Source organism: Vanessa cardui, chromosome 7 (assembly GCF_905220365.1).
Source record: "Vanessa cardui chromosome 7, ilVanCard2.1, whole genome shotgun sequence".
Taxonomy (NCBI): Eukaryota; Metazoa; Arthropoda; class Insecta; order Lepidoptera; family Nymphalidae; genus Vanessa; species Vanessa cardui.
The window spans coordinates 11,917,481-11,943,632 of record NC_061129.1 but is presented as its reverse complement, the minus strand read 5'-3'; the positions used below and the strand labels follow the sequence as shown (position 1 = coordinate 11,943,632).

The 26,152-nt window shown below is 34.7% G+C and overlaps 2 protein-coding genes and 1 non-coding gene across 5 annotated transcripts; 1 reads left to right on the top strand and 2 right to left on the bottom strand.

The window, feature by feature from the left end:
- Positions 1–1,297: 1,297 nt before the first annotated feature.
- On the bottom strand, positions 1,298–21,997 carry LOC124531187 (cyclic nucleotide-gated cation channel beta-3). 2 transcript variants are annotated; one of them, XM_047105674.1, is made up of 15 exons: positions 21,715–21,997; positions 16,652–16,758; positions 15,481–15,546; positions 15,251–15,376; positions 14,503–14,636; positions 8,106–8,365; positions 7,860–8,009; positions 7,463–7,637; positions 6,985–7,115; positions 6,324–6,447; positions 5,308–5,390; positions 4,364–4,510; positions 3,454–3,566; positions 2,784–3,003; positions 1,298–2,139 (listed from the first exon to the last, which is right to left on the bottom strand). In XM_047105674.1, the coding sequence occupies exons 1-15, from the start codon at positions 21,730–21,732 to the stop codon at positions 2,071–2,073; spliced, it is 1,923 nt and encodes a 640-aa protein (XP_046961630.1). In that variant the 5' UTR covers positions 21,733–21,997; the 3' UTR covers positions 1,298–2,070. The 2 variants fall into 2 exon arrangements, with proteins under 2 accessions (XP_046961630.1, XP_046961629.1); XM_047105673.1 differs by lacking the exon at positions 21,715–21,997 and adding an exon at positions 20,491–20,634.
- A 520-nt stretch (positions 21,998–22,517) lies between these two features.
- Positions 22,518–24,902, top strand: LOC124531114. Of its 2 annotated transcripts, none has more exons than XM_047105574.1 (6): positions 22,518–22,751; positions 22,861–23,109; positions 23,230–23,415; positions 23,548–23,602; positions 24,203–24,331; positions 24,566–24,902. In XM_047105574.1, exons 2-6 carry the CDS (start codon positions 22,882–22,884, stop codon positions 24,727–24,729), a joined length of 762 nt encoding a protein of 253 aa, XP_046961530.1. In that variant the 5' UTR covers positions 22,518–22,751; positions 22,861–22,881; the 3' UTR covers positions 24,730–24,902. The 2 variants fall into 2 exon arrangements, with proteins under 2 accessions (XP_046961530.1, XP_046961531.1); XM_047105575.1 differs by having other exon boundaries at positions 22,524–22,751; positions 22,910–23,109; positions 24,566–24,899.
- Positions 24,780–24,851, bottom strand: Trnad-guc. The gene has a single exon. It is a non-coding gene; the product is annotated as a tRNA-Asp (tRNA).
- Positions 24,903–26,152: the final 1,250 nt, after the last annotated feature.

Genomic DNA, 26,152 nt, shown 5'->3' with positions numbered 1-26,152 from the left:
TCACTTTACAAATTAACTACGACATAAATATTAAAATGAAATTATACGACGTCAATTGTATTTTAAAACGAAACCTTCAACAGAGAATATTACTTTAAACTTTTCATTAAGCTTTGCCAAAGACACGCAGTAACAAGTCGTAACGCTTGATGTTTAGAGACTATATTCGTTTAAGATATTAAATGAAATAAAAAGTTATGAGAAACTTCGATGTTTGTGCACGCAATTTTGACATAACAGTAATTATGGTATTAGCTAGGCATTAGGGGAAGAATTCTCGATAATTGTCGCAAAATAATAACGAGTAGGGTCGTTCGGGTGACGTCTCGTGGAATTTATTATTTAATTTGCTCATGTTTTTGTATAATTATATTTTTAAAAAGTTTTCAGTTTTAATTAATTGTATCGTATCGTTTAGGAAATTATATGTGTTGCAATAAATAGCAATAAATAGCATTATAATCATAATGTTTAAAAGAAGAAAACGATTTTAGTTTTATGACGATCTCGTCAAAATATAACATTTAATTCTGAGAAAATCAAAAAGAAATTCTTTCTCAGGATCACTGTTTATATTTAATTACTATAAACTCAGATTATTTAAATTGATAATATATAATATTGATTGATAATATATAATATGAGTGACATATTATATATATATAGCGTAGCATTGCACTTTGATAATAAAATTGGTCCGATTGTTTTAGTTATCTTTTAGTGCGTCTCTAATAGCCTTATAAATAATCTAAGACTATAACAGCCTTACAAAAATAGGTGTAGGTATTATTTATATAATTTATTAACAGTGTGCCAGAAGGCTACGTTAGGGCCTATGAAATAATCAGTATAAATAATTATACTTATTCCATCCGTATGAGGAGAAAAGTCAAAGTAATAACGTTTGACAGCAAATTGACGCGTTATCATTGGTCGAGCGTAGCTTGATTATTCTATGTTGTGAAAAAATGGCGTTTTAAAATGGAATGTCTCTGGTGCCCCCGCACAGCACACTCAGGGTATGGTGCACCATGTCCACTGGCGCAGCACTCTCAGGGTGTGGTGAGTCATGTTCACTGGTGTACCACATTAGTGGCAGGAGGGTGTCACCTTCCTCCGCGCTATTCCGTGCACGTTGCCGAAGCATGTTAGAATCTCATCCTGGATAACCCTGGATTTAAATTAATTTATTCAGGGAAGTAGTATTTTTATTTTTAAAATAGTCTATTCTTTATTTTACTTTCTAAAATATTTCGTAGGAAAGGATTAGGATAGGTGGAGAAAATAAAACCAACGGTTGCCCATCTAAATATTTATTTAATAAGAGAGTTCCATAGAGGTCGATTAAATAGGTATTATAATATTTAGAGAACGTTACATGCGCTACAGTTACTACATTATATTGATAAAATGTCTTAAGTACTAATAAAATCGGATTATTTTAATAAATAACTACAAACTAATACAGTTTCCGAATTTTGTAGACATATAAAAAATTCACAGTAAACGTTAAAAAATATACATATAATAGGTATATAATGCAAATAGGTCATCTTCACATGGTCTCATTTTGAAGCATTAGAAAACATATTTCTTTTTAATTAAAAAATGGTTAGTTAGGAATGAGTAACATATGTATGTTTTTATCTATTACAACATTTAATCGAGTACATGCATCAGTTGATTACGATTAATTTTTACAAACTATAAACAAATATAAAATTAGCTACTATTTTTGGATTTATAATCTGTATATATTTTGATTTGGAGGGAAAATGTAGGTCCATATTTTATTTATGTTTATTAAAACTTGGCCACTATTTTCTTAGTAATACAATATTTTTAATTTTGTTTATTTTGGAGATTTTATATTTGTTTATATTTTGTACAGATTATACTAACACCGATAATTGTATTGAATATGTAGTTATAATAACATTGAAATTGATGTATAACACTTACTAACATATGTAGGGTAAATGCTTGCGAGTAAGCTTTGAGCGTTTTTTTTTTTAATTTTATATTGCTTACCATTTAAGAAAAAGATTATAATACTTTGGCATCTTGAATTTATTCATCGGGGAAGATATTTCTCGGCAGATCAGGTTCAGTAACGGACATGAAGACTGTGTATGTTTTCTGAATGAAAAAAATAGTATTTGTTTTAACTGTTTTTACAAGATTGAGTCGAGATGGCCCAGTGGTTAGAACGCGTGCATCTTAACCGATGATTGCGGGTTCAAACCCAGGCAAGCACCGCTGATTCATGTGCTTAATTTGTCTTTATAATTCATCTCGTACTCGGCGCTGAAGGAAAACATCGTGAGGAAACCTGCATGTGACAAATTTCGTAGAAATTGTGCCACATGTGCATTCCACCAACCCGCATTGGAACAGCTTGGTGGAATAAGTTCCAAATCTTCTCCTCAAAGGGAGAGGAGGCCTTTAGCCCAGCAGTGGGAATTTAGAGGCTGTTGTTGTTGTTTTGTTGTTGTTGTTGTCTATTATAATGCCCCATTGCTCAAAGGAGTTACTTCATTGTCCATGCTCCTTGCATTAAAAAATACGAGTGAATGCTACAATAATCCCATACGGTGTGTAATAACTTAAGGTAAAAAGATGCTTTTTCTACTTACCCTGACTTTAGTGGATAGTGTAGTACAAGATTGACTGAGGCATAAGATACTTAATAAATTATAATATGAATAAAGCAAAAGAGAATGCGATTTGATTAGGTGCGGGTTACACAGAATGTTCTAGAAGGGCGGGCTATGAGGGCGTACCTGCAGGCGCGCGTGCGTGGAGACGCGGCGGCGGCGGCGGCCGCTGGCGGGCGGCGCGGGCGGCAGCAGGTCGCGCGCCTGCATGGCCTGGCGCGCCGCGTTCTCGCGGATGATCTGGTCGGCGCGCAGGCGCAGGATCTGAGCCGCCTCCTTGTGATATTCAAGCGCGGAGTCGAGGTCGTCGCGCGACAGCACGAACAGGGTCGAGTAGCCGCGGGATCTGTATCACAAGCTTAAGTTGCCAGTACTCGAGTGGGATTCTACGAGCACTTTTGAATTGTCATTGAACAAAACTACATTAAGTTCCTACCGGTTCGGAATGTAGATTATACCGAAAGGAATCGGCATGACTCACAGTAGATAGTCTTTTCCAACATTTAAATTACAAAGTTATGTAAATGATATGTATACAATTATTATATATTTAGTCCTCAAAGTCGACAAGTATTATTAGTATTTCACTCTACTTTATCATCTATATAATCTTGTGATAAATGAAATTGCTTTATTTATTAATGTAATTTTACAAACGATTTATATTTAGCAATCGACAAACCTCTTACCATCCAATAACTGAGAATATAAAAATGTCCTAAAAAATTAAATAAATTGAACTTAATCTACAATGACAAAATTATTGGCGCCCAAGGTGGGACTGTGATTCGTGTACCTAACAGTGGCAGTCCGACGTCGCAGGCCTTCAATGCCGAGCAAACTTATTTCTCCAAATACCGAACCAGTCTTCAAAACCGCTACGACTTCTTTCTCATCAGCTGACATCACCTAAGTCACATACATTAGGGAATTAATTAATACGCATTTTCAAAGACATTATTAAAATATTAAACTTATTAATAGGAGAAAATATTCGTATAAACAAAGCTAGACTAGTAAACTTTACTGCTTTTATTATTTGTCGCATAATGAGCTCATACCTTCAGTCACATCCGCGGAGATCTCGATTGATCGCGGGTTCAAATCCGGACAAATACATTGAGTTTTTTCATGTCCTAAATTTGTGTTAATCTTAAAACCTGTATATGTCGAAACAAATTCTGATTAGCATTATAAGCCGTCAAGTCGCATCAGCCAAGCAAACGCGACGAATGAAACGAAAAGTAAAGCGGTCGCCCGGCAGTGTACTACGAACGAATTGTAACTACCTCCTTGCTTGTTTGGATACAGATTCGGTGGTCCCGGATTCGAATCCCGGGTCGGGCCAATAATAAACATTATATTCTATGTCAAGAAATTGACAGTATAGCTTCAAGCTTACCCGTCCCGTCCTTTGAAAATATTTAAAAAACAACTTTGGTCTACACCTAGCCTATCTAAGATCGTGTAGAATTTCAGAACAAATATTCTCGTGTATTTGCGCACATTAAGCCAGTCTCTAGAATTAACCTAAAATAATTAATTAATTATAGGACAACAGAAATGAATGGAGCGTATCCTCACTGTCTCAGATCGTGTAGAATTTCAGAACAAATATTCTCGTGTATTTGCGCACATTAAGTCAGTCTCTAGAATTAACCTAAATTAATTATAGGACAACAGAAATGAATGGAGCGTATCCTCACTAGGCACTCCCCGCTCTTGACGATGTACATGTGGTGGCCGACGTCGCCGCGCCGCACCACCACGTCGCCCGGCAGGTAGGACACGGGCTTCAGCTGCAGCACCAAGTCGCGCAGCAGCGACGACGAGCAGTCGCGGAACAGCTGCACCTGCGGCCGGACTCGACGCTTGTACTGATATCAGTGGCGTAGCTATCGTAGGGCCAGGAGGTGCAGTGCACCAGGGCCCCAGAGTTCAGGGGGCCCTTTAAACTAAACCTTTAGCTTCTGTAGCTAGAAAATGACGACCTTCGCACAAGGTTTTTTATTTGGTATCTATAATTTTAAAGGGTAATTATTAGTTAAAGAAGGATGGGAAAGAGGGGGTGAGGGCCCGATTCTTTGTCTATGCACCGGGGCCCTTCCTTACCTAGCTACGCCACTGACTGATATATAGGTGGCCTATATGTACTGAGCATATAGGCCACCTGATGGTAAGTGGTCACTATGACCTATAGACAATGACGCTGTTAGAAATATTAACTACTCCTTACATCGTCAATGTGCCATTAACTTTGGGAACTAAGATGTTATGAATGTGCCTGTAGTTACACTGGCTCACTCACCCTTCAAACCGGAACACAACAATACTGAGTACTGTTATTTGGCGGTAGAATAACTGATGAGTGGGTGCTACCTACCCAGACGGGCTTGCACAAAGCCCTACCACAAAGATAAACTTTCACACTTTACTCTAGTTAGACAAACTTTCATAAAATCTAACAACGAAAAATAGAAAAGTATCACATCAAGTTTATCGCCGTTGCTGGTGACCCTAACATACTATTAAGCTTCACACGGGGAAACAAGAAAATGCGTTTTACCAACGAGTAAAAAAAATAGAGGGTAAACGTTTTAAATATTTAGTTGTTTATCTATGTCATATATGTACATGTATGTATTATTACCTGACTCAAAATCGACATGTGCACATAAAGGGCTACGTCACGTTTCATGTTGTAAGGTAGCAAGTTCAAAATTCTCGATTCATCTGGAAATAGAATTTGTAGATGTACATTTTTTCCAAAGTCACAAAGAATCCCAGGAGACAAACAAAATGATTGCTATTGTAAACAAAAATATTAAAGAACTACGCCACTACGCGCGTCATCCAAATAGTGACATTTGAAAAAATAAGCAAACCTTTGAAATTGATTGAAATATAACGAACGTTGTCGACGATTTTATAACCTAGAAAACTGTAAATAATAGATTCACAACACGTCGGTTTCTCTCCGGCTTGAAGTATTTTTAGAAGTAAGAATAAGAATATGCAATTCCTCGAGTGAAAACGACAAAAATAAGCATCTACAATACACAAAAAAAATTCAGTAAAATTTCAACAGAAGTGTATTGAAATTAATAACAGTTAAAATTAAAATTAAGCATTGGTCTTTTGGTGTATCAAAAGATAAAATTGTATCGATTATTAATAATTCGGAAGACTTCATTATAGAAACATACAAATATGTCAAAAACAATAATTTACAATATCACGCCGGTCCACATCGCTCGGAAAACCACTTAAGTCCATTACACAATGAAAAAAATAAGGTATAAGAGATAAGGAATAATAAATAAGAAAGAAGAATAAAGTTTCCGTCGCGGTGGGAATTTGTTTCTTATTTCTTCAGGCCATCGCAGGGCATTTTTTCAACGAAGTGTCGTAAAACTAACAGCAGCACGTAACTAGTAGCAGGTATTCAACCGCTGGGATTGGTTGAATATTGTAGCCCATCGCCTATTGTGTTTTGGTTGCTTGCTATTCCTTATTTTTTTCAATGTGTAATGGGCTTAATTGGTTTTAAATGATGGTTACTTTAAACACAGCACGTATAGCTTAGACAGTTCTGGAAAGGATTCTTAAGAAATAGCCAAGTAACGTTAGGACCATCGGTTATGTTATCGAAGACAGTCAACTAACCGAAGCACCGCTGCTGGTTCCAGGTGAAGTTAAACCAGCACGCTATGCGACGCTGCACGGAGAGCGGCAAGTTCAGCTTGCGCAGGTACCAGGAGCATGCGTCAACGCTCATGCGGTATTCAGTCTGTTAAGTTGAAATATTATTTTAGTTTAATGCAATACATTTGTAATAAATATTATTTTATTGGTCGTGTCTATTATAAAGTTCGGTTAGAGGCGAGATGGCCCAGTGGTAAGAACGCGCACATCTTAACCGATGATTGCGGGTTCAAAGCCAGGCAAGCACCGCTGATTCATGTGCTTAATTTCTCTTTATAATTCATCTCGTGCTCAGCGGTGAAGGAAAACATCGTGAGGAAACCTGCATGTGCAAATTTCATAGAAATTCTGCCACATGTGTATTCCACCAACCCGCATTGGAACAGCGTGGTGGAATATGTTCCAAACCTTCTTCTCAAAGGGAGAGGAGGCCTTTAGTCCAGCAGTGGGAATTTACAGGCTGTTGTTGTTGTTTTGTTGTTGTTGTTGTCTATTATAATGCCCCATTGCTCAAAGGAGTTACTTTATTCTCCATGCTCCTTGCATTAAAAAAATACGAGTGAATGCTACAATAATCGCATATGGTAATAACTAAAGGTAAAAAGATGCTTTTTCTACTTACCCTGACTTTAGTGGCCGTAGCAATGATATCTCGGATCTGACCAATGAGCAATGCAAACACGAACACACCCATCAGCCAGGCTGCCGTCATGAACAGATACTCTGCAGGTTTTTCTGGTTTCGGATTCTTGCCTGATAAAGTATTCATTCCAACGAAAATTAGATATGTTAATTATAGTACCTTTTGTTATTAATAATATCTTGTTAAGACTCAAGAATTATTTAGGTCATTTCTAACACATTATCAAAAACTTTAATCTCGTAAATAAATATAAAGAATCCAGGACAGTAAGTATACTTATGCTTAATGTTGTCTTAAATTTTCGCGATTATTACACATTTAAATAAAACTAGTTATTACGTGGTCTACCCGTGACCACGAACGCTGTAAAGTGCTCGAAACGTCGGGATGTCCAAAATAATTAATATACGCGATTAAAATCCGTAATAACTAGTTTTATTTAAATACTTATGCTTACCGATGGAAGTTGCGGTCTTTGTAGCGAAATAGAAGCAGCGGATGTAAGCGTTTCCCCTGTTGTCGTACACCCAGCCGTCGGAGCCGAGGCCGATGTAGTAGCTCATCAGGTAATACGCGCATGCGTTCAGGTGGATCAAGTAGAAGATGTAGAACAACGTTTTGCCGACACGCACCTTAATATGAGACATTGTGAAGTTATTTGGACATGAGGTATGATATATCCAAACAAATCATTTAAGTACCATTTTTCAGATTATAAAATGAACAAGGTAACCAATCGCGTAACATTAATTCATCTAAGAAATTACCATTGGCTATTAAACCAATGTATAAATAATAATGCAAAACAAACCTAAAAGTTTTGACGATCAACATTGATTAAGAAAAAAAATTACCACATAAGGACAATGTAAAACCCGGTCCATTGCGCGGTGGAATTCCCAGAACGTTTGCAATTTCAGTAACCTCGGAAGGCGCAGGATCACCATCTTGGTACCAAAGAAAACGTACAAAATATCCAGCGGCAGAAGAGACATGACGTCGAACTGTAATAAGTAAAAAATAATAGATTATTTAATAAATGATAAATGAGGAACTAAGCTCCAATACGTCACTGTCGAATGGTTTTGTGTTTGACTTACTTTGTATTGCAATTTCTTTTGGTAGTTTTTCTTGGTCTCCACTGTATCCTTAACCATGAACCCTTCGTGCAGAAACATCATTCGTGGCTTAAAGAACATCACGTCCAACAAATATATCACATCGCAGAAATAGTCGGCCGTCATCCAATAAGCGAGGTTCTCCGGAGTTTGGTAAGGGAAAGAGGCTCGGAGAGCGATACACCAGGCGTTGTAGCTGTAGCAGAAGGTGACGAGGAGGAGCCAGGCTATGTAGCTCTTGCCTAATGAAGACACAATTTTAAAGGACATTGCAATTAAATTTTCCTATATATATGTACTCATTTGTTACTACAATTGTGTACCTAAATAATCTGGTCATAATTTATGTATAGTGCCTACATTATATAGTTTCCTTGTCAAAATAAATGATATTTAAAAAAAAAAAAAAATTTTGCGCCTGTTCGATTGTTTTCTTCCATAAACACTATATTTGTGGTGCAGATTATTTTAATCAATTGTTAATATGATTATAAGTAATTTTTTTTTTTTTTTTTTTTTTTCATTGCTAAATATCATGGCAAAAATAGATAAATCAACAACATACTGCTATAAAAATATAAAAAAACCTTATATTACGTAATACTTTTCAAAAGATCATATCGAACGATATTTTTTGTTTAACGTCTTTTTATAACTTAATTGACGTCCAGCAGTGTCAGTAATAAGTTACGCTAAATTGTCTTCTAAAAAAGTTCAACCTATGATTATTACTACGAGAAAACTAATACAAGCGTTACATAAACTACGTATTTCTTATATATATATTATATTATATCTTAATATTATACTAGGTTTTTTTTTCGCTTGCGTTAGCTTTGGTTGACACACGTGTTAGTGAGATATCTGTGTTTTTATATCAATTCTTTGTATCTATTTTGTGAATTTTCAGTGCAAATAGTTTCATTTTATGGTTTCTGGGTTTTACTAACATAATTCGGTTTCGGTAAGTGTTATTTTTCTTTTGATTATAGATATAGTATATTAGTTAAGTTACAGTAGTTAGTGTATAATGGATGTCGATCCGCCTCCCGAACCGCCTGATCCCGGGGGTTCGGAATTACAATCTGATCCTTCAACATCCTCTTCTCGCAAACGCTCCGGCGATAAGTCTTCTTGCTCACCTGACTCTTCAAAGAAAACAGTAATCCACCCATCTACCGCTAGTCCCTCTATCCAGAATGTTTACGTTAATCCTTCGTTTATTGATGGCCCAAAAAGTTACACGGATGACGACAAAGGTCCCTTCATTGTCCACGTCTCTCGGGAAGTAGCTGATCCAGCTGCAGGCAATTCAATTAGAGCCATTAAATTCGGACAATTTCTTCATAAGCACAAGATTGGTTCTATTATGAATGATGGTGTCAAAAATGTTGGAAGGAACAAAATAGAAATTCAGTTTGCTTCAGCACAAGCTGCAAATAGTTTTTTAAAGAACCCAGTCTTAGCATTGTGTAAGTATACGGCTAGCCTTCCTACTTATAACATTACCAGAATGGGACTAATAAAAGGCATCCCAGTGGACTGGTCTATGGAGGATCTTATGGAGTCAATTGAGCTTCCTCATGGATGTGGGGAAGTAATAAAATTGAGGCGTCTTAACCGGAAGACTATTAACGAGGGAGTTGTGTCTTGGATCCCAACTCAATCGGTAGTCATAACTTTTAAAGGTCAAATCCTCCCTGGCAAAATATACTCATTCCATACATCCCTTCCCGTTGAAACATACAATCTCCCCACAATAATATGCCTAAACTGCTGTCGTTATGGCCATGTTCGGACTCAGTGTAGATCTACTCCCAGGTGCTTTAAATGTTCTCAATCTCATACAGGTGATTCGTGTGAGGTTACTAAAGACAAGGCTACATGCTTACATTGCTCTGGCAAACACTTTGCCACAGACAAGGATTGCCCTGAGTATTCTCGTCAGCAATCAATTAAAATTGTAATGTCGCAAGATAATGTTTCATACATGGAAGCTGCCTCTCGCTTCCCCAATGTCCGTAAATCCTATGCTGAGGTAGCAAAAGAGTTGTTCTCTGCTCCTACATACGTCCCACCCTTCCCTGGTCCTTCAAAGTCCACCTCCAATCCTACTATATCTTATAGACAAACCATTGTCCGCGCTCCCTCCCCTAGACTTCCGCAAGGAAAGGGGTATGATAAACATGCCCATCAGGCCATAGTTGGCAACTGCCCCTCCTCCTCTCCTAATGGTTGCGCTCTAAATGTTCCTCATCCCTCCCCACCTAATAATAATCCAAATTTATTGGAACTACTCACCAAAATTCTCCTAAATATCCTCAGTACATGCAATGATGTCCCATTACCGTCCAACGTTGCCAATGATTTATCCCAATTATTTACCATCCTTCAAAATGGCCCCAATCAGATTCCTTCAATGGAATTGTCAAAGCATCCGTCCTAAGAAACCTGAACTCCTCTCACTTATCAATTCATATAAACCTGTCATTATTGCCATCTCTGAGACATGGTTGATTCTTGGCTCTCGTTTTCGGGTACCGGGTTTCTCCTGTTTGAGGGATGACAGAAATGATGGGTATGCTGGTTGTGCCATCTTGATCAGGCACTCCATTCCCTTCTCCCAAATTCCCTTACCTCCTTTTAGCCAGCTCATCAATGCTGTAGCTATCAAAGCCTTCAACATCTCCTTTTTGTCTATTTACATTCCTCATCCTAGTCCTTCACTTGCTCCTGAATTACACTCCATTTTTTCTTCCCTCCCAAGCCCTGTTCTTGTTATGGGGGATTTTAATGCCCACCATACATTATGGGGTTCCTATTTCTGTGATGGATTTGCCCCCTTGTTGGTGGACATCGTTGATGATGTAAATTTTTGCATTCTCAATGATGGTTCGCCGACTCGTAGGGTTTATCCTAATCAGAATCCTAATTCTGCTATTGATTTATCCATAGCCTCCCCATCCCTTTCCTCTCAAATATCTTGGAATATCCTCCCATCTACGTTTGGTAGTGACCATTTCCCTATCCTTCTTTCATTAAACAACAGATCCATTGCTCCATCCAAATTATCCCCACTTCTAAAATATAGGCTTAATAATGCTAACTGGTTAGGATACTCTAACTCTATTGATGTCATGTTAAGCTCTCTCCCTGATTTTGTGAATGGTGAAAATGCTCTTGCTTACTACGAGCTTTTTCTTAATATTATTAAATCCTCCGCTGATTCCCATTTCCCACAAAAAAATCTTAATAAAAAATTTTGCATCTCTCCGCCTTGGTGGGATGAAGAGTGTAATTCCTTAGTCCAACAGAGATCTGAAGCCGAAGAGTCATATAATGTATCTATGACTCCACAAAATTTTATCAAATATCAGCATATAGATGCCAAAATTAAAAAACTTTTTTCCAGAAAGAAAAAACAGGGTTGGACCAATTTCTGTGAATCCCTTAGTCCTCGGTCTCCCCCTCAAACAGTTTGGAGAAATCTTAAGAGATTTCGTCGCTCCCTTGATTCTGATAACCCAAACGCCTATAATCCGTCCGTATGGCTTAATGATTTTACTACCAAACTTGCACCCCCCTTTGTTCCATGCCAGGATAGTTTTATAAATTTTACTCAATCATCTACCTCAGATGATATGGATAGTCCGTTTACTATCTCAGAGCTACACACAGCTCTGAACGGACTGAAGGACTCGTCACCAGGGGAAGATGGCGTGCCCTACTCTTTTATAACAAACCTCAGCGATAAAGCTAAATGCGTCTATCTGAATATAATTAATGCTTTTTTCTCAGCAGGAATCGTCCCGGAATCTTGGAAGTCCCAAATTATTATCCCCATACTCAAACCAGGAAAAAGCCCTTTGGACCCCAATTCTTATAGACCCATTGCTTTATCGTCTACATTAGTGAAAGTTACAGAACATCTTATAAAAAATCGTTTGGAATGGATAATGGAAAGCAGGAATATTCTCTCGCCCTCTCAATTCGGCTTTCGAAAGGGTTTGAGTACTCTTGATAGTCTCAGCATTCTCACGACAGACATTCGAATAGCCTTCTCTAGCGGAGAGTACCTCGTGGGTGTTTTTCTAGATATTTCTTCGGCATATGATAATGTTCTTCTTCCGGTACTCAGGCAGAAGCTGCAACAGCTGAGTATCCCTCCGAGGATAACTCATTTCATATGCAGTCTGCTATTTTGCAGATCAATTTCCATTAAACATCAAAATCGTATTCTTCCCCCCAGGTTTGTCTGGAAAGGTCTCCCGCAAGGATCAGTTCTAAGCCCTCTGCTTTATAGCATTTATACCCATGATCTCGAATTGTCAGTGAATAACTTTTGTAACATACTTCAATATGCTGATGACATTGTTTTGTATTTTAAATCTTCATCTGTTCAAAATTTAACTTTGCATCTAAACTCTGCTTTACATTATCTTGACCTATGGCTCTCTGACCATGGCTTGTCTTTGTCTATTGAAAAGACTCAGGCAGTTGTTTTCACTAGAAAAAGACAAATTCCGGTCTTCGACTTGTTTTGTGGGGATCAACGTATCAACTTTGTCAACAAGACGAAATTTCTAGGCATTATTCTCGATAACAAACTGAATGGAATTTTTCACTCTGAGCATATTATTAAAAAATGTGAAAAGGCTATTAACGTCCTTAGAGCAGTCTCAGGAGTCTGGTGGGGAGCTCACCCCTATTCTCTCAAACTACTGTACAATGCAATAGTTCGTAGTCATTTAGACTACGGACTGTTTGTCTTAGAACCCCTAAGTAAATCCGTGTCTGAAAAACTCAACAAAATTCAATACAAATGCCTCAGAATAGTCATAGGAGCTATGAAAACTACTCCCACTAACGCTCTGCAAGTTGAATGTGTTGATCCTCCGCTTCAACTGAGAAGACAATTTTTATGCGACCGTTTTGTAGTAAAATCTTTACAGTTATCCTCTCATCCTCTTTGGTCCCGTCTAAGCGAACTGTCCCAACTCTGCGTTCGCTCTAGAAGTCCTTCCTTATTATTAGATAGTTTCTTAAAATTTACAACACTCCCACACCCTATCTTAAGGTTCCAGTCAAATCCTCTTTTTTCTACTCCATTCAGATCTCTAGTCTATAATCCATCTATTATTACAGATCTTGGTCTTGTTAAAGGGGCCCCTGATTCAAACTCTAAATTTCAAAGATTTCTTCATCAAAATTGGTCAAAGCATTTACTTATATTTACTGATGCCTCTAAACTATCCCCTGACAGCTGTGTCGGCTCAGCCTGTTGGATACCCAAATTCAAAATTGTTCTTCAATTTAAATCCCCTCCTGAAACATCCATCTTTTCTGGTGAAGCAATTGCTATTTTAGAAGCCATCCTTTTTGCCCACTCCCATGACCTCAAACACACGTTAATTTTGACAGACTCTTTGAGTTGTCTGTTGGCTATTAAGGAAAACCCGTTTCGTAGTAAACGAAAGTTTTTCATCATCCTTAAGATCAGGGAAGCATTGTTTTCTTGTCATCAAAAAGGGCTAGATTTATCGCTTGTCTGGATACCAAGCCATTCTGGTATTCCCGACAACGATACTGCAGATTCGTTTGCTAAATCTGCTATAACAACTGGCTCACTTGATCACTTTAAAAATTCAACTCAAGACTTGTGTGCTCTAGCGAAAACTCATCTTCTTAAATCCTGGAACTCTGATTGGGAAGTATCATCAAAATCTAAAGGTAGATTTTACGCAACTCTACAACCAGGTATTCCAAGGCGTCCTTGGTTTTCTCATCACAGGCAAGCTAATCGTTGGGTCACCACAACTATCTGCCGTTTACGCCTTGGACATGCATGTACGCCCGTTCATCTTTGTAAAATTAGAGTAAGAGATCACTCTTTGTGTGAATGTGGCCTTGACGAAGGTTCCTTATCCCATATACTGTTTTCTTGCCCCAAACTCCTCCATCCTGTATACGACGTGCTCCCTCCCAAAGTTCCTCGCCCTATTAATGTTGAATGTTTGTTAATGTGTGTGTTTAGTCCACTTTGTAAATTTTTATGTAAATATATTGAGCGTAATAAAATTAAGTTGTAAATATTTTTGTGATCGTTCTTATTTGATGTTTTAATAATCATTTTATATGTTTATCTAATTATGTATATATTATTGTATTGTTTTAGGTTATGGGTTAACAGAGAGTCCACTACTATTGTGCCCTTAAAATTAATTTAAGCCTGCAATCTCGACTGCACCGTTCAATCTCCATCGTGTCTTCTCCATCGCACGTGACATTGGCGAAATAATCTGTGCCCTCTTGGCACAAAGAAAAGCCATAAAAAAAAAAAAAAAAAAAAAATATTATACTAGATTATCTTAGAACTTACTTTGACAGTCGATAGATTTCGAAGGATCAAAAAACGGCGGCAATGTGAAACCTTTGAATATTTTCCCCTTTGGAGAAGGCGGGTCAGATTGGACCGTATCCACCAGCTGCACTTTCTTTGCTGGTTTTTCAGGCCTGGTTTAATTATAATAACTATTTATGATGAATAATAATGTTGGTTACAAACAAAAGAAAATAATAACGCTTCTTGAAAACTTTAGACAGCAATGATTAGGCGTCATATTCATAATTGAACTGATGTTATACTATGTTACAGCGTTGAATTAAATGATAAGCTACGACCGATTCGAAAAGATTCTACCGAGAAAAACCGGCAAAAAACTCAGTGGATACTCTTTTCCACTATTCTCATTACAAAGTATGTTGGTAAATTACAATTACTTTTTTATACAGGGTTATTGGTAAGTCGACGTATATCCGTTAGGAGGTGATAGAGGTGACTATTTGCAATAATTTTAACCCCCATATGCATAACCCAAAAGTGAACCGTTTTTGAGATACCACGTTTTTTAGTTTTTTTTTTTTCAAAATTTGTCAAAGTTACCAATAACCCTGTATAAATAGTATACCAAGAAATCAATTTTTATCCCATAAAAAAAATTAAAATGTATCGAACATCGTTTTCGGAGTCCGCCAATTGAAATTGCATTAAGACACTAAACTATGAAAACTGAGAAATATCGGTTTATCAATTGAGTCGAAAAATAAATACGATTTGTAAAACTCACTTTATCTCGAAGGTTTCGATCGATTCATCATCATCTTCATCGAGGTCTTTTAATTCCGTTTCATAATCCCTGATGCTTGTCTCCAGCTTGAAGTGTTCAATGGTGTCGTTCCGGAAGAAATGAACCCTTTGTAAAGCAAGATAGATCTTAAACACTAGTAATCGACAGTGTGTTTGTTCATAACTTGAACACGAAAATAAATTGTATTTATGACATCAATATCAACTTACTTCTTACGTTCTTCCTTCTCATCTTTTATCTTTATTATTGATTCGATTGAATTGGTTTCTCTTATTCTGTAAAAGTTGAAAAAGTTTAAATGTGGTTTTTGATAGAGCACATTTGAGCAATTTTATAAATCTTTTTGAGGTCTATGAAAAAAAAGAAGAAACAATCGAAGCTGTTTTGTATAGTTTTTCCATATTTCTTCGCAAAAATGATCGAATCCTAACAGGATCATCACAATTCGCATTTTGTGTTTCTCAAATATTGTAAGAGCCGCGATAGAACGCGTGCATCTTAACCGCTAATTGCGGGTTCAGGCAAGCCCACTGAATTCTCATTTGTTTAATTTTTGTTTATAATTCATCTCAGGCTGCAGTGAAGAAAAACATCGCGCAACCTGTATTATTTCAACGAAATTCTGACCCATGTGAATACACCAACGCCCATTGGAGCGGCGTTGTGGAATATGCTACAAACTCCCTCTTAACTCCTTTCTCTTAAAAGGGAAATTAGACTTCAACCTAACAGTGGAATTAAAATGCTGATTGTAATCTTATAAAACAGGATTCGTTTGGCTAGTTTATATGGCTGTAGATGTTGAGGTTGGTCCAAGACAAAAATATATAAAAAACATTTAATAACACTGTTACGTATTATACAGGATTTATGCACGCGTGAAGCCGAGATAGCCCAGTGGTTAGAACCCATGCATCTTAACCGATGATTGCGGGTTCGAATCCAGGCAAGCACCACTGTATTTTCATGTGCTTAATTTGTGTTTATAATTTATCTTGTGTTCGGCGGTGACGGAAAACATCGTGAGGAAACCTGCATGTGTCTAGTTTCATCGAAATTCGGCCACATGTGTATTCCACCAACCCGCATTGGAACAGCGTGGTGGAATATGTTCCAAACCTACTCCTCAAAAGGAGAGGAGGCCTTAGCCCAGCAGTGGGAAATTTACAGGCTGTTGTTGTTGTATGCACGCGTACATGCTTTTTAGAAATAGAACCTCATATCAGAATGTTTACGCTATAATTAAAGGCAAAACAGTATGGTATATTTAATGGTTATAACGACATCTGATATTTAGGTAAGCCATTTACTCTTAGGAGAAGATTAAATGAGTTCTTCCACTTTTTTATGCATATTAATGTAAATAAAAGTAATATTAACATAGTGCGCGTCGGAGTGGCCTCTGGAGTCCCCCATGACTCGAAAGGCCCGCTGGCAATGGCTGACTTCGCAAGCTGGTTGGTGGTGGACGCCGGATGAACCGTGTGCTGTTAAAAGTAACATGTGTTACAAATGTGATATATACCATAATATAAATATATTATACTGTCGTAATTGTCTTCGTTAGCTTAAATATGCTACCAAATAATATAACATCAGCGATCAGACCTACAGAAGTCGGTACTGTTCGATTATCGGGCGATATATTATTTGGTTTGCTTTTAATTAAAATTGTAAGCAGATAAGATATATTAAACTTGTACAGCTAAAAGATTTCCATCTTCATCTATTTTTGTATGTCATCTAGACGCATCTATTATATTAATAGTTTATATGAAACTTAAGGCGTGGACATCGTTCAAGAATTTACGACCACTACAAGAAGATCATAAAGCGGCTAAGTGGTTATTTGAATCTAAGCTTAGTGTATATATTATATATTCAACACGGAAGTATCTATAGATATAGCACATATATCGTTTTAGCACTGACGCATAAATTGATTCTGTGTATGATTGGGCGCGTATAATCCGAAGCTGTCTAGCAGTTGTAGCCGCCTAAGGCCGTTCCTTGTTAATGCCATATGTCCCTTAAATTTTCCGAATTTAGCCAAAAAGAAAATATAAATTAAACCATTGTATTTAGTTCAAAACTATTGATATATTTATTTGAAGATAAAACATATATAAAACATATATCTAGACGACCTCCATGGTCGAGTGGTGTGTACACCGGTTTTCATGGGTACGCTACTCTAAGGTCCCGGGTTCGATTCCCGGCCGAGTCGATGTAGATTACCATTAGTTTTCTATGTTATCTTGGGTCTGGGTGTTTGTGGTACCGTCTTTACTTCTGATTTCCATGACACAAGTGCTTCAGCTACTTACATTGGGATCAGAGTAATGAATGTGATGTGTCTAATATTTATATTTATTTATATTTATATAATTAGTTATTTTACTAAGATTAATTGATCTGGGACAAGTAAGTACACTTATAAGTCACTGGACCAACTGGCAAACATTTAGAGGCATGCGAAACCCACTCAGCCTGTGAGGAGAGTTGTGGAATAGCTCAAATCATGTCTCGCTTTTGGCACGGCAAATCGCTCTATTAAATCCTCACGATCTAATATTTTTTAACAAATACATTTAATTATTCAGTAAGACTAGGACATTTAACCTGTTTTGTCTTATTTTGTAAAGGCTTTAACGCTACTTAATCCTTAATGTTCCCGAGTAGATATACCTATAAGGCAGATTAGCTTACCCTAATAATATGCCTACCAGATCCACTAGTTGTTAAGAAATATATACCTATTTTTTAAATTGTCTTACAAAGTTTTGCACTGTGCATTCTAGAACAGCAGCAAAATCTCATGGTCATATAGGATATAAATCGTTTTATTAACAAATATTTATGAACTCGATTTAACAGACATCTGTATTTTTTTTCTTTTATTTTTAAAAATATGAGACAACATATTTCTTTAGTGACTGTTGTTATTGTTATGATTTTGTTTTCTTTTTCTCTCTTTTGACTACAGTAGAATTTTATGATTTGTAAATAAGTAACGCAAAGTCAAATGAACGAAAATATTGAACAAAAATTCAGTCACCCTCGTATTTATAGCCTGTGTGTCCATCGGTCATACAGAATACTGTTTACACCGCAATAGGAGAGTATAGGCGTAGTTTCGTATTCAAATCACACGGCTACGGAGGTTAATGGGTCGTCCTTGCTCGTGTACCTGCCTCATTGTATCCGATATTTCGATTACAGATTTGAATATTATTACACTCAGAATCGTTTCGATTATAAATTATTTTAGCTTCAAATGTAGGAAAATTACATGAAAAAAATTGTTGGATAATTATTGAAAACTAATTTCTGATAATACAAAACCATGACATTTTAAGTATATAAGATTAAGAAGTATGTCGATTTTTATTTTCAATATAAATATGAAATAATACTTTATCAAGATTTGATTAATTTTTGTACGGGACTTGATGAATATCATGTATGTAGTTTAGTATGATATTGGGGATCTATTTCACTAATAAGTAATAGGACCCGCCCTGCCCTTCGGACGTGTGAGTAATTAATTTACTTAAGATCGACTAACAATGTAACTCACCCTCAAAAACAGTACGATATTATATAATATACAATTATTTTAGGAAAAGTATAATATCGAAAAAAACATTCGATTACAATTCATAAAAATAATATTGTATTGAAAAAAACATTTCTAGCGATTGGAATTTAAACATAAAATTATCACCAGAAGTTACCAATGTGAATTTATGATACTCTTAATTATATATAAAAGGTTCGATAAGCAGTTATGTATTTGGATGTTCAATCATGCACTTAAATATGATTTGATATCATATTAGGGATATTGTTTATTTAAGCCTTATACCGACTTTTTGTCGTGCCAAACCTACTTGGTCCTTTAGGCTTAGTGGTAGATTCAGCGAAGAAAACGACTCTTCTGTAAGCTGTATAGATAGGTTATTTCAGGAAGATGCTCAACAGACCTTAATTATTAGTATCGGTGTACACTAGTCTGAATGACGATCGTGCTTAGAAGATGTCTTTAATTGCGTGAGATAACTTACGTAAGAATGGAAACAATAAAATACAATTACGTTTATATTTATTTATAAACCAATTGTGAAATTATACATAGGTCGGACATATAGTCATGAATTCAACACCATCAAAAAATTCAGTACTACCTACCTATCTACTACATATTGTACTAGCAAACAACAATATTTAGTATTGTTGTGTTCCGGTTGGAAGAGCGGGTGAGCCAGCGCAACTACAAACCACAAGGGATGTCCTATTGGCGATTTAAAGGATGATAATAATATAATACGTACGGTACCAGTGTCAGTGGCGGTTCCACTTACCATCGAGAGGCCTTAGGGCCGGATTAACTAAGTCCCGAGTACAATTCTATTCATAATTTCGATAATTTTTATTACTATATGACGAAGAATCTATAACCCTATTCAAAAAATCTCAATCTTTGGTTTCAACAATTTAATAAACAATGATTTTTTTAAAAGCCTTATTATGAGAGCTTGCCCCTAACCCTTAATGACCTATTTATTGGTAAACCACCTCTTCAAATATTAATAATAGTAACAATAATGCTTGCAGCAATTGTTTGTAGATATATTAAATTCTGCATAGGTATACGATTTTATTCAAAAGACACTAATTAGTAATTAGAATTGCGAGACGGCTAGTATTGAAGTCGCGTGTTACCGAGTCGTATAAAACAATCGAGCTTAATTGCGGGGCTCAGTCAGGCCGCAGATTAAATAATGATTGTTTGTTGTTTTAAATTCATAGGAAAATTCTAATGGATAAATAAAGAAAAATAAAAATTAATAAACATTTATTACTAGAGCATTATCAAAATTTATTAAACCTAGACATTGTAATCTCGATTTTATTATATATTCATTGTACTATATATACATATATATCCGGAAGAATATAATTTATACGAAAAATGACTTACATAAAATAATATTGTTTGTACCTAATTAATTAATAAATTACAATTAAAAAAGGTAGCATACACGTAGAACCCATTAAATCAAAATCTATTTGTTTGAAAATTCATTCGGAGCGAAAAGTAAATTAAGTCTAATCGAATCGATTAAGGTTGTTTTGCAAGTAAAGATAAAATTGTTAATTAATTGTCTCGGCTAAAATAATTACGTTCGTATACATTTAAATACCGTCAAACTTACCACATCTACTTCTATTTCCATTGTATCAAATCACATGTTTACGTACTTAATATAAAAGTATATATAAACTTAAAGTAACGCCGCGCCGGTGAAAATTGTCTAAATTTTCCGGACACGTTCGGTCGGCGCGTCCAAACTACTTGACTGACCAGTAAAGAAAAGCTAAGTGCACACAATAGCTTACGTCAGGGTTGTCAACTAGATTGGTTTAGTTTAGTATTCGCTCCAAAATAATATGAAATTATTGAATATTAATAAGTACTTCTGTTGATGCAATCTTAAAGATTGTTTCATAATTTTAATGTAATATAATGAAGGTGTTAACATAAACAAATGTAAGCAGACCATATTATTTCATCGACAAACATATTTATAATCAGTTAAAAGGAATAAATAACAATATTAAAACAAGTCAATAATAGTTGGGAAATTTAGCAATTTTATTTTAATATCTTTAAACTGGATATATATTAAGTGCGAACCCTATTATATTCCCAACTGGCGATGGTGGTGAGGCGCAGAATACAACGCGCAGAAATTAAAGAATAAATCTCATTGTACTCTAAAGGCGGAAGAAAACAGTTCCATAGTTTAAAGCACCATTACTTTTGTGGCGAAATATATAAGCAGATAAAATTGAAATTTCGTTTAGTTGAACAAAAATTGGCTCCTTTTTGTTGTCTCGAGGATGCAGGGCAAGTAAAAAATATTATTACAAAATAAATTGACTGTAGGTACCTTTAGCTATTAGTTAGGGATGTGTATTTAAATGACGTCATGAATTGTTAAAATTCAGTAGGTACCAACATAGACATACTTTATAGAACATATTTATAAAACGCGTTCAAATCTGTATTTTTTTTTTGGAATAACTGACGTTGACTTTCATATTACGACAAATTCTTATCAATTCATAGAAATATACTTTTTGATGTTAATGTACTTAAAATTACCAATACAATTAAAATTTTATCAGTTTGCGCATAAAATCAATAGGCTCTTGGTATTGATTTAAATCGATACCCATCTACTACGCAGCGAAAATTAATATTCAGTGCAAAATATCATAAAAATATCAAAACGCTGTTATTTTTAATTTATTACGCTATATGATAATAGAAAATAATATAAATAAACCATAAAAAAAAATTGCTTCATTACCATTTTTATTTGTTATATACGAACAGTTAAAATAAAACATTTAGAATACATACAAGAACTTACCCTTCGGAATCTAAACATGTTGCCTTTAATTTTACAGAATTTAAATGAGATTACGATTTTATTGTAGCAATATATCTCCACCCATTAAAATCACCATTGACAATACTACATAACTAACTACATATCGGCTAGAAACATCGATATCACTGCACTGGTTGTACGAATCCCCATTCCACTAAATGATTATAATACGAACATGTTTGAAAACACTATATCAATGTTACCATACAAGCTTTCTCTGAACATTTCCTTTAGCCGTATTATAACTTATTGCCTGTGAGGGTCCTAGTAAATATTTGCCGTGATACCTGTATATTCTGAATGTAGTGATTATATTGCAAGTGCCTAGATTTTCAAGCGAAGGCAGCGCTTGCCAGTGTTAGACCTAGGCATTCGAATATTTTTATTTAAATTTAAATATATTATTCATTTATAAATATATTTCTTCTAAGATATTTTTTTACTTATTTAGTTTTTAAAAGTTTTTAAAAGTTATAAAATAATCAGCTTGGTCAAACACTTCAGACGAGTTACTTTGAAGCGCTGAAAGTAGCTTTTTGAACCAAACACTGCGCGCGCACAAATGAGCTTGCACTTCAATTGCTCGACAATCAACAGTGGTTGAAAGAAAATATGATTAATATTAAAAATTAGATAAGTTTTATACGGCTAGTATAACCTAAAAATTAAATTTAAACATAATATTGTTCGAAATATTATTTTGTTTAAATTTACAAACCCATTAGTAATACTATTTTTGCGTGAACAGGAGTGTTTTGCTTTTAACTCTGACATTAAACAAATATACATACGAATATTCGTATAAGAATTGTCAAATAGGTATTGAATTATATCGAAACGATAATATCCCGATACATACTCTTTGATCCCGAAAAAGAGCGAGAAATATAAATAATTCTATATTTTTTCACTATTACTAAAAAAAATACCTTGGGTTTTATTTTATAGTGTGATAAATGCGTCATCTATTTCATTTAATTTGTCTAAGATACTGTAATTTTTTAAAATGGATGTAGGTAAGTTAATTCGTTTGTAAACATAGTACCGCATAATTTCGTCTATTTATGTTTTTAAAATGTGTGATGTATTTTATAATAAGATTAATTGTGGTAAATATATTTTCAGCCATACGTATATTTGTGTTACATGCTTAAAGTGATTTATATTTTAATAGATTTAAAATTAAAAAAGCAAGTCAGTTCGGACCAACTAAACGCGTTGTTGGATTTCTTGAAAGAGCATAAGGAGTTGGCCAAAGGTTTAATCAGAGGTCGACGCGGAAAACTTAATACATTGAAATTGTGGAATTTGTGTGCTAAGAAACTTAATTTACTTAAGGATGGTGCAACAAAGGATGGAAAAGGCTGGTCAAAGGTAAATATATAATGTTTTAAGCTTAAATTATAAACTTGGCTATTTTAATTTTATAATAATATTGTATTAATATGAGAAATAATTACAAATTTATTGAGATAAATACAATATCATCTTCAGTATTGGTGTGACTGGAAATACAGAGTACGAAGAAGAGCTCTGGAACAAAAAGCCGCTAAACAAAGCAAAAATAGTTCTATGGAAAATTCAACACCCTTGTCAACACTGGAAGAAGAAATTTTGAACATAATTGGCCCAGGTGCTTTGGATACTATTGTGATTAAATTGGATCCCTTAGCAGAGACGGTAAATAAATTTATATATTTGAAAACTGAAATTCAATGTTGCTGTTCAAAATTAACTTATACAATTTTTCCTTTATATACAGGTAACATTACCATTGATCATTTTAACACCAAATTAATCATCTTTTTTCAGGAAATATATGAAACTGATAATGGAATGGAAAAAAATTCAGATGCTGAATATACAGGTAATAATAAAATAAACATACTTTTATTGAAGCATACTATGTCTCAAGTTAAATTTAGCTTAGAATTTTGAAGCAAATTATTGACAGGGAATTGTTTTCAAAATTATTATAATTTTTAAGTCATTTGTTATTTAATCACTAATGTATTGATATTTATAAATAGCCAATAAAAAATTGTTATTGAATAATATTATATATTAATTTATATTTAACCTAAAGCAAAAAGAGAATTCTCATTCTGTCTTGGTATATTTTTTAGAGTACAATTCTCAGATATGTGACACCAGAATAGTTAATAAGATTCTAATTGGATTGATAAAAAAAAAGCATCCAGCAAAGTGACAAGAAAATGGTTTTGTTATTGACACTTAGAAATAAATAGGTATTTTTATAAACTATATTTTCATATATTCATTTCAAAATTATTGTATTTCCATTGTAATCTTCATACAAGTTTACCATTTTTTTTGTTGGCCATTGGTTGCCTAGAAGAGATCTCTTGTCATTGCAATAAGACTGTTGAATGTCATTCTTGCTTGTATTTTATGTTTTAAGTATGGTGGTGTACAAAAAAAGTACTGTATCGTTTTGTGTTTTCAGGAGCTCAACCGAAGTTAATAAGTGGCAGAAAAAGACGCCATACGTCTAGAGATCTTGATGATTCAGACAACATTCGAGAGATTTCCTGTGACAGAAAACCTGAGCTTCTTGCAAATGAGGATGATTCAGGTATTTTGGCTGTGTTTGTCACTGGTCACTAATTGTCATGTGGTTAGATTCAATTGTTACTTATTTGTTTATCACATTATTCTTATATTGCTTATGTTTAAATAAAGCATAATATTGATAAACTTAAACTTAAACACAAGAAAAGTGCACACAAGCACTTTCATTTGGTTTATATACTTTTTTTAATTTTTTTTTATTATTTTTATTTGTAAATATTTGACAAATTTATTGCAGACCGCAATGATGCAAAGGAATTTTTACGTTTGGAAAAAGAAAAGGTGGAATATGCTAAAAAATCCCAAGAATCATTACAAACAATATCGTCTGAAATAACAAGGCTTGCTGATGTCATGAGTCATATCAGAGATGTATTAATCAATAACAGAATAAATGTTTAAAAAATTACAACTATATATATATTAAAAAAAAAAAAACAAAAAGTATGGTACTCCACGGCGGGGAATCGAACCCCGGTCTCCCGCGTGACAGGCGGGGATACTTACCACTATACTACCGAGGATTGTGGTATGAAGAGTGAAATTTAGAATCTAGTTTTTCGTTATAAGTAATATGATTATAAGAATTAGTAATAAATCTATGAGTTATTATTTCTGTATTTATTTTATTGTTAACCCTTAATTATCTACCCACCTCACCTTCGCTGGCGCTTCTGTTTCAGTGAATAACTAAACTTTGTGTTTATTATTTCTTGTGCGTCAAAGTCCCATTTTATCTTCATATATCGCATAAAAACTTAAGAATAATTGTAAATCATATTTTTCTTCCGATTTTCTACTAAAATTGAAATACTTACTTAACTTTACCTTAGACTTGAAGGACAAATTTATTTATAAAATCCAACTTTCATTAAGTATGTTTGGTTTATTTTATCTATTTTGTTGAACATACGTATATACATAAAAAAATCAATCAAATTCTAATTTAGTAATAAATGCTGTTGCTTTGTTTCGGTTCCATCCAATTTATTGAGAGGTGACTGAGAAGTGTTGTATTAAACTATGTATTGTTTAGTCTTGACAGTTCCTAATTGTAAGCTCATCTTTGATTTTGATTTCAATTAATTAATTTTCAACTTCTATGTACCTAGTTTATATAAGGGTAAGCCTTAATACTTCAAATATTTAATATATAATCGATAAATACGTAAAATTCAAAAAAGTATGTAGTAACAAGGACTTTTAAAGTGTTAAAATTTGTCGGAATGGGAATCCGACGCCAATAAGTTTTTAATCTTAGTATCTAGTTCTGGTAGGGTTTTATGAGATTACATCGATTATGACTCCAGCCAGATAAGGTTCGCTTTAAAACTTTATTTCTACTTAAGGGTTAAGCCAGTTTAAATACAAGAACTTAACCAGAGATTTAGCGATAGGCGATAAAGACTCCAGGGCGTTGCATTGACAAAAAAGTCGGTTCTCTACCAGAAATTTATGTTATTTTCATATTATTTATGTAACTATGTAAGTACTAAAAATCACTTAAACAAATGACGAAGCCAATAGTAATTAGCTTGCTAATTTTGGTCAGTAGTGCTTTTAACATCAGTTACTACTGTAGCTATTTAATAACAAGTTAAAAGTACTACTCAAAAGGAGTAAAACAATTTTAGATGACTTTTTTCTACAATTATACCTATTTGATGTAGTTTTCCTACTTACTACTTACTAATGATCAATATAATCTTGTGAGTTTTTAATATTTTTTTTCCACTAGGGTGGGCTGAGGATTACCTTCACCACTCGTCCTAATGCACCGGACCACTTTACTCTATCATAGATATTTCACTGGGCATAACATCTC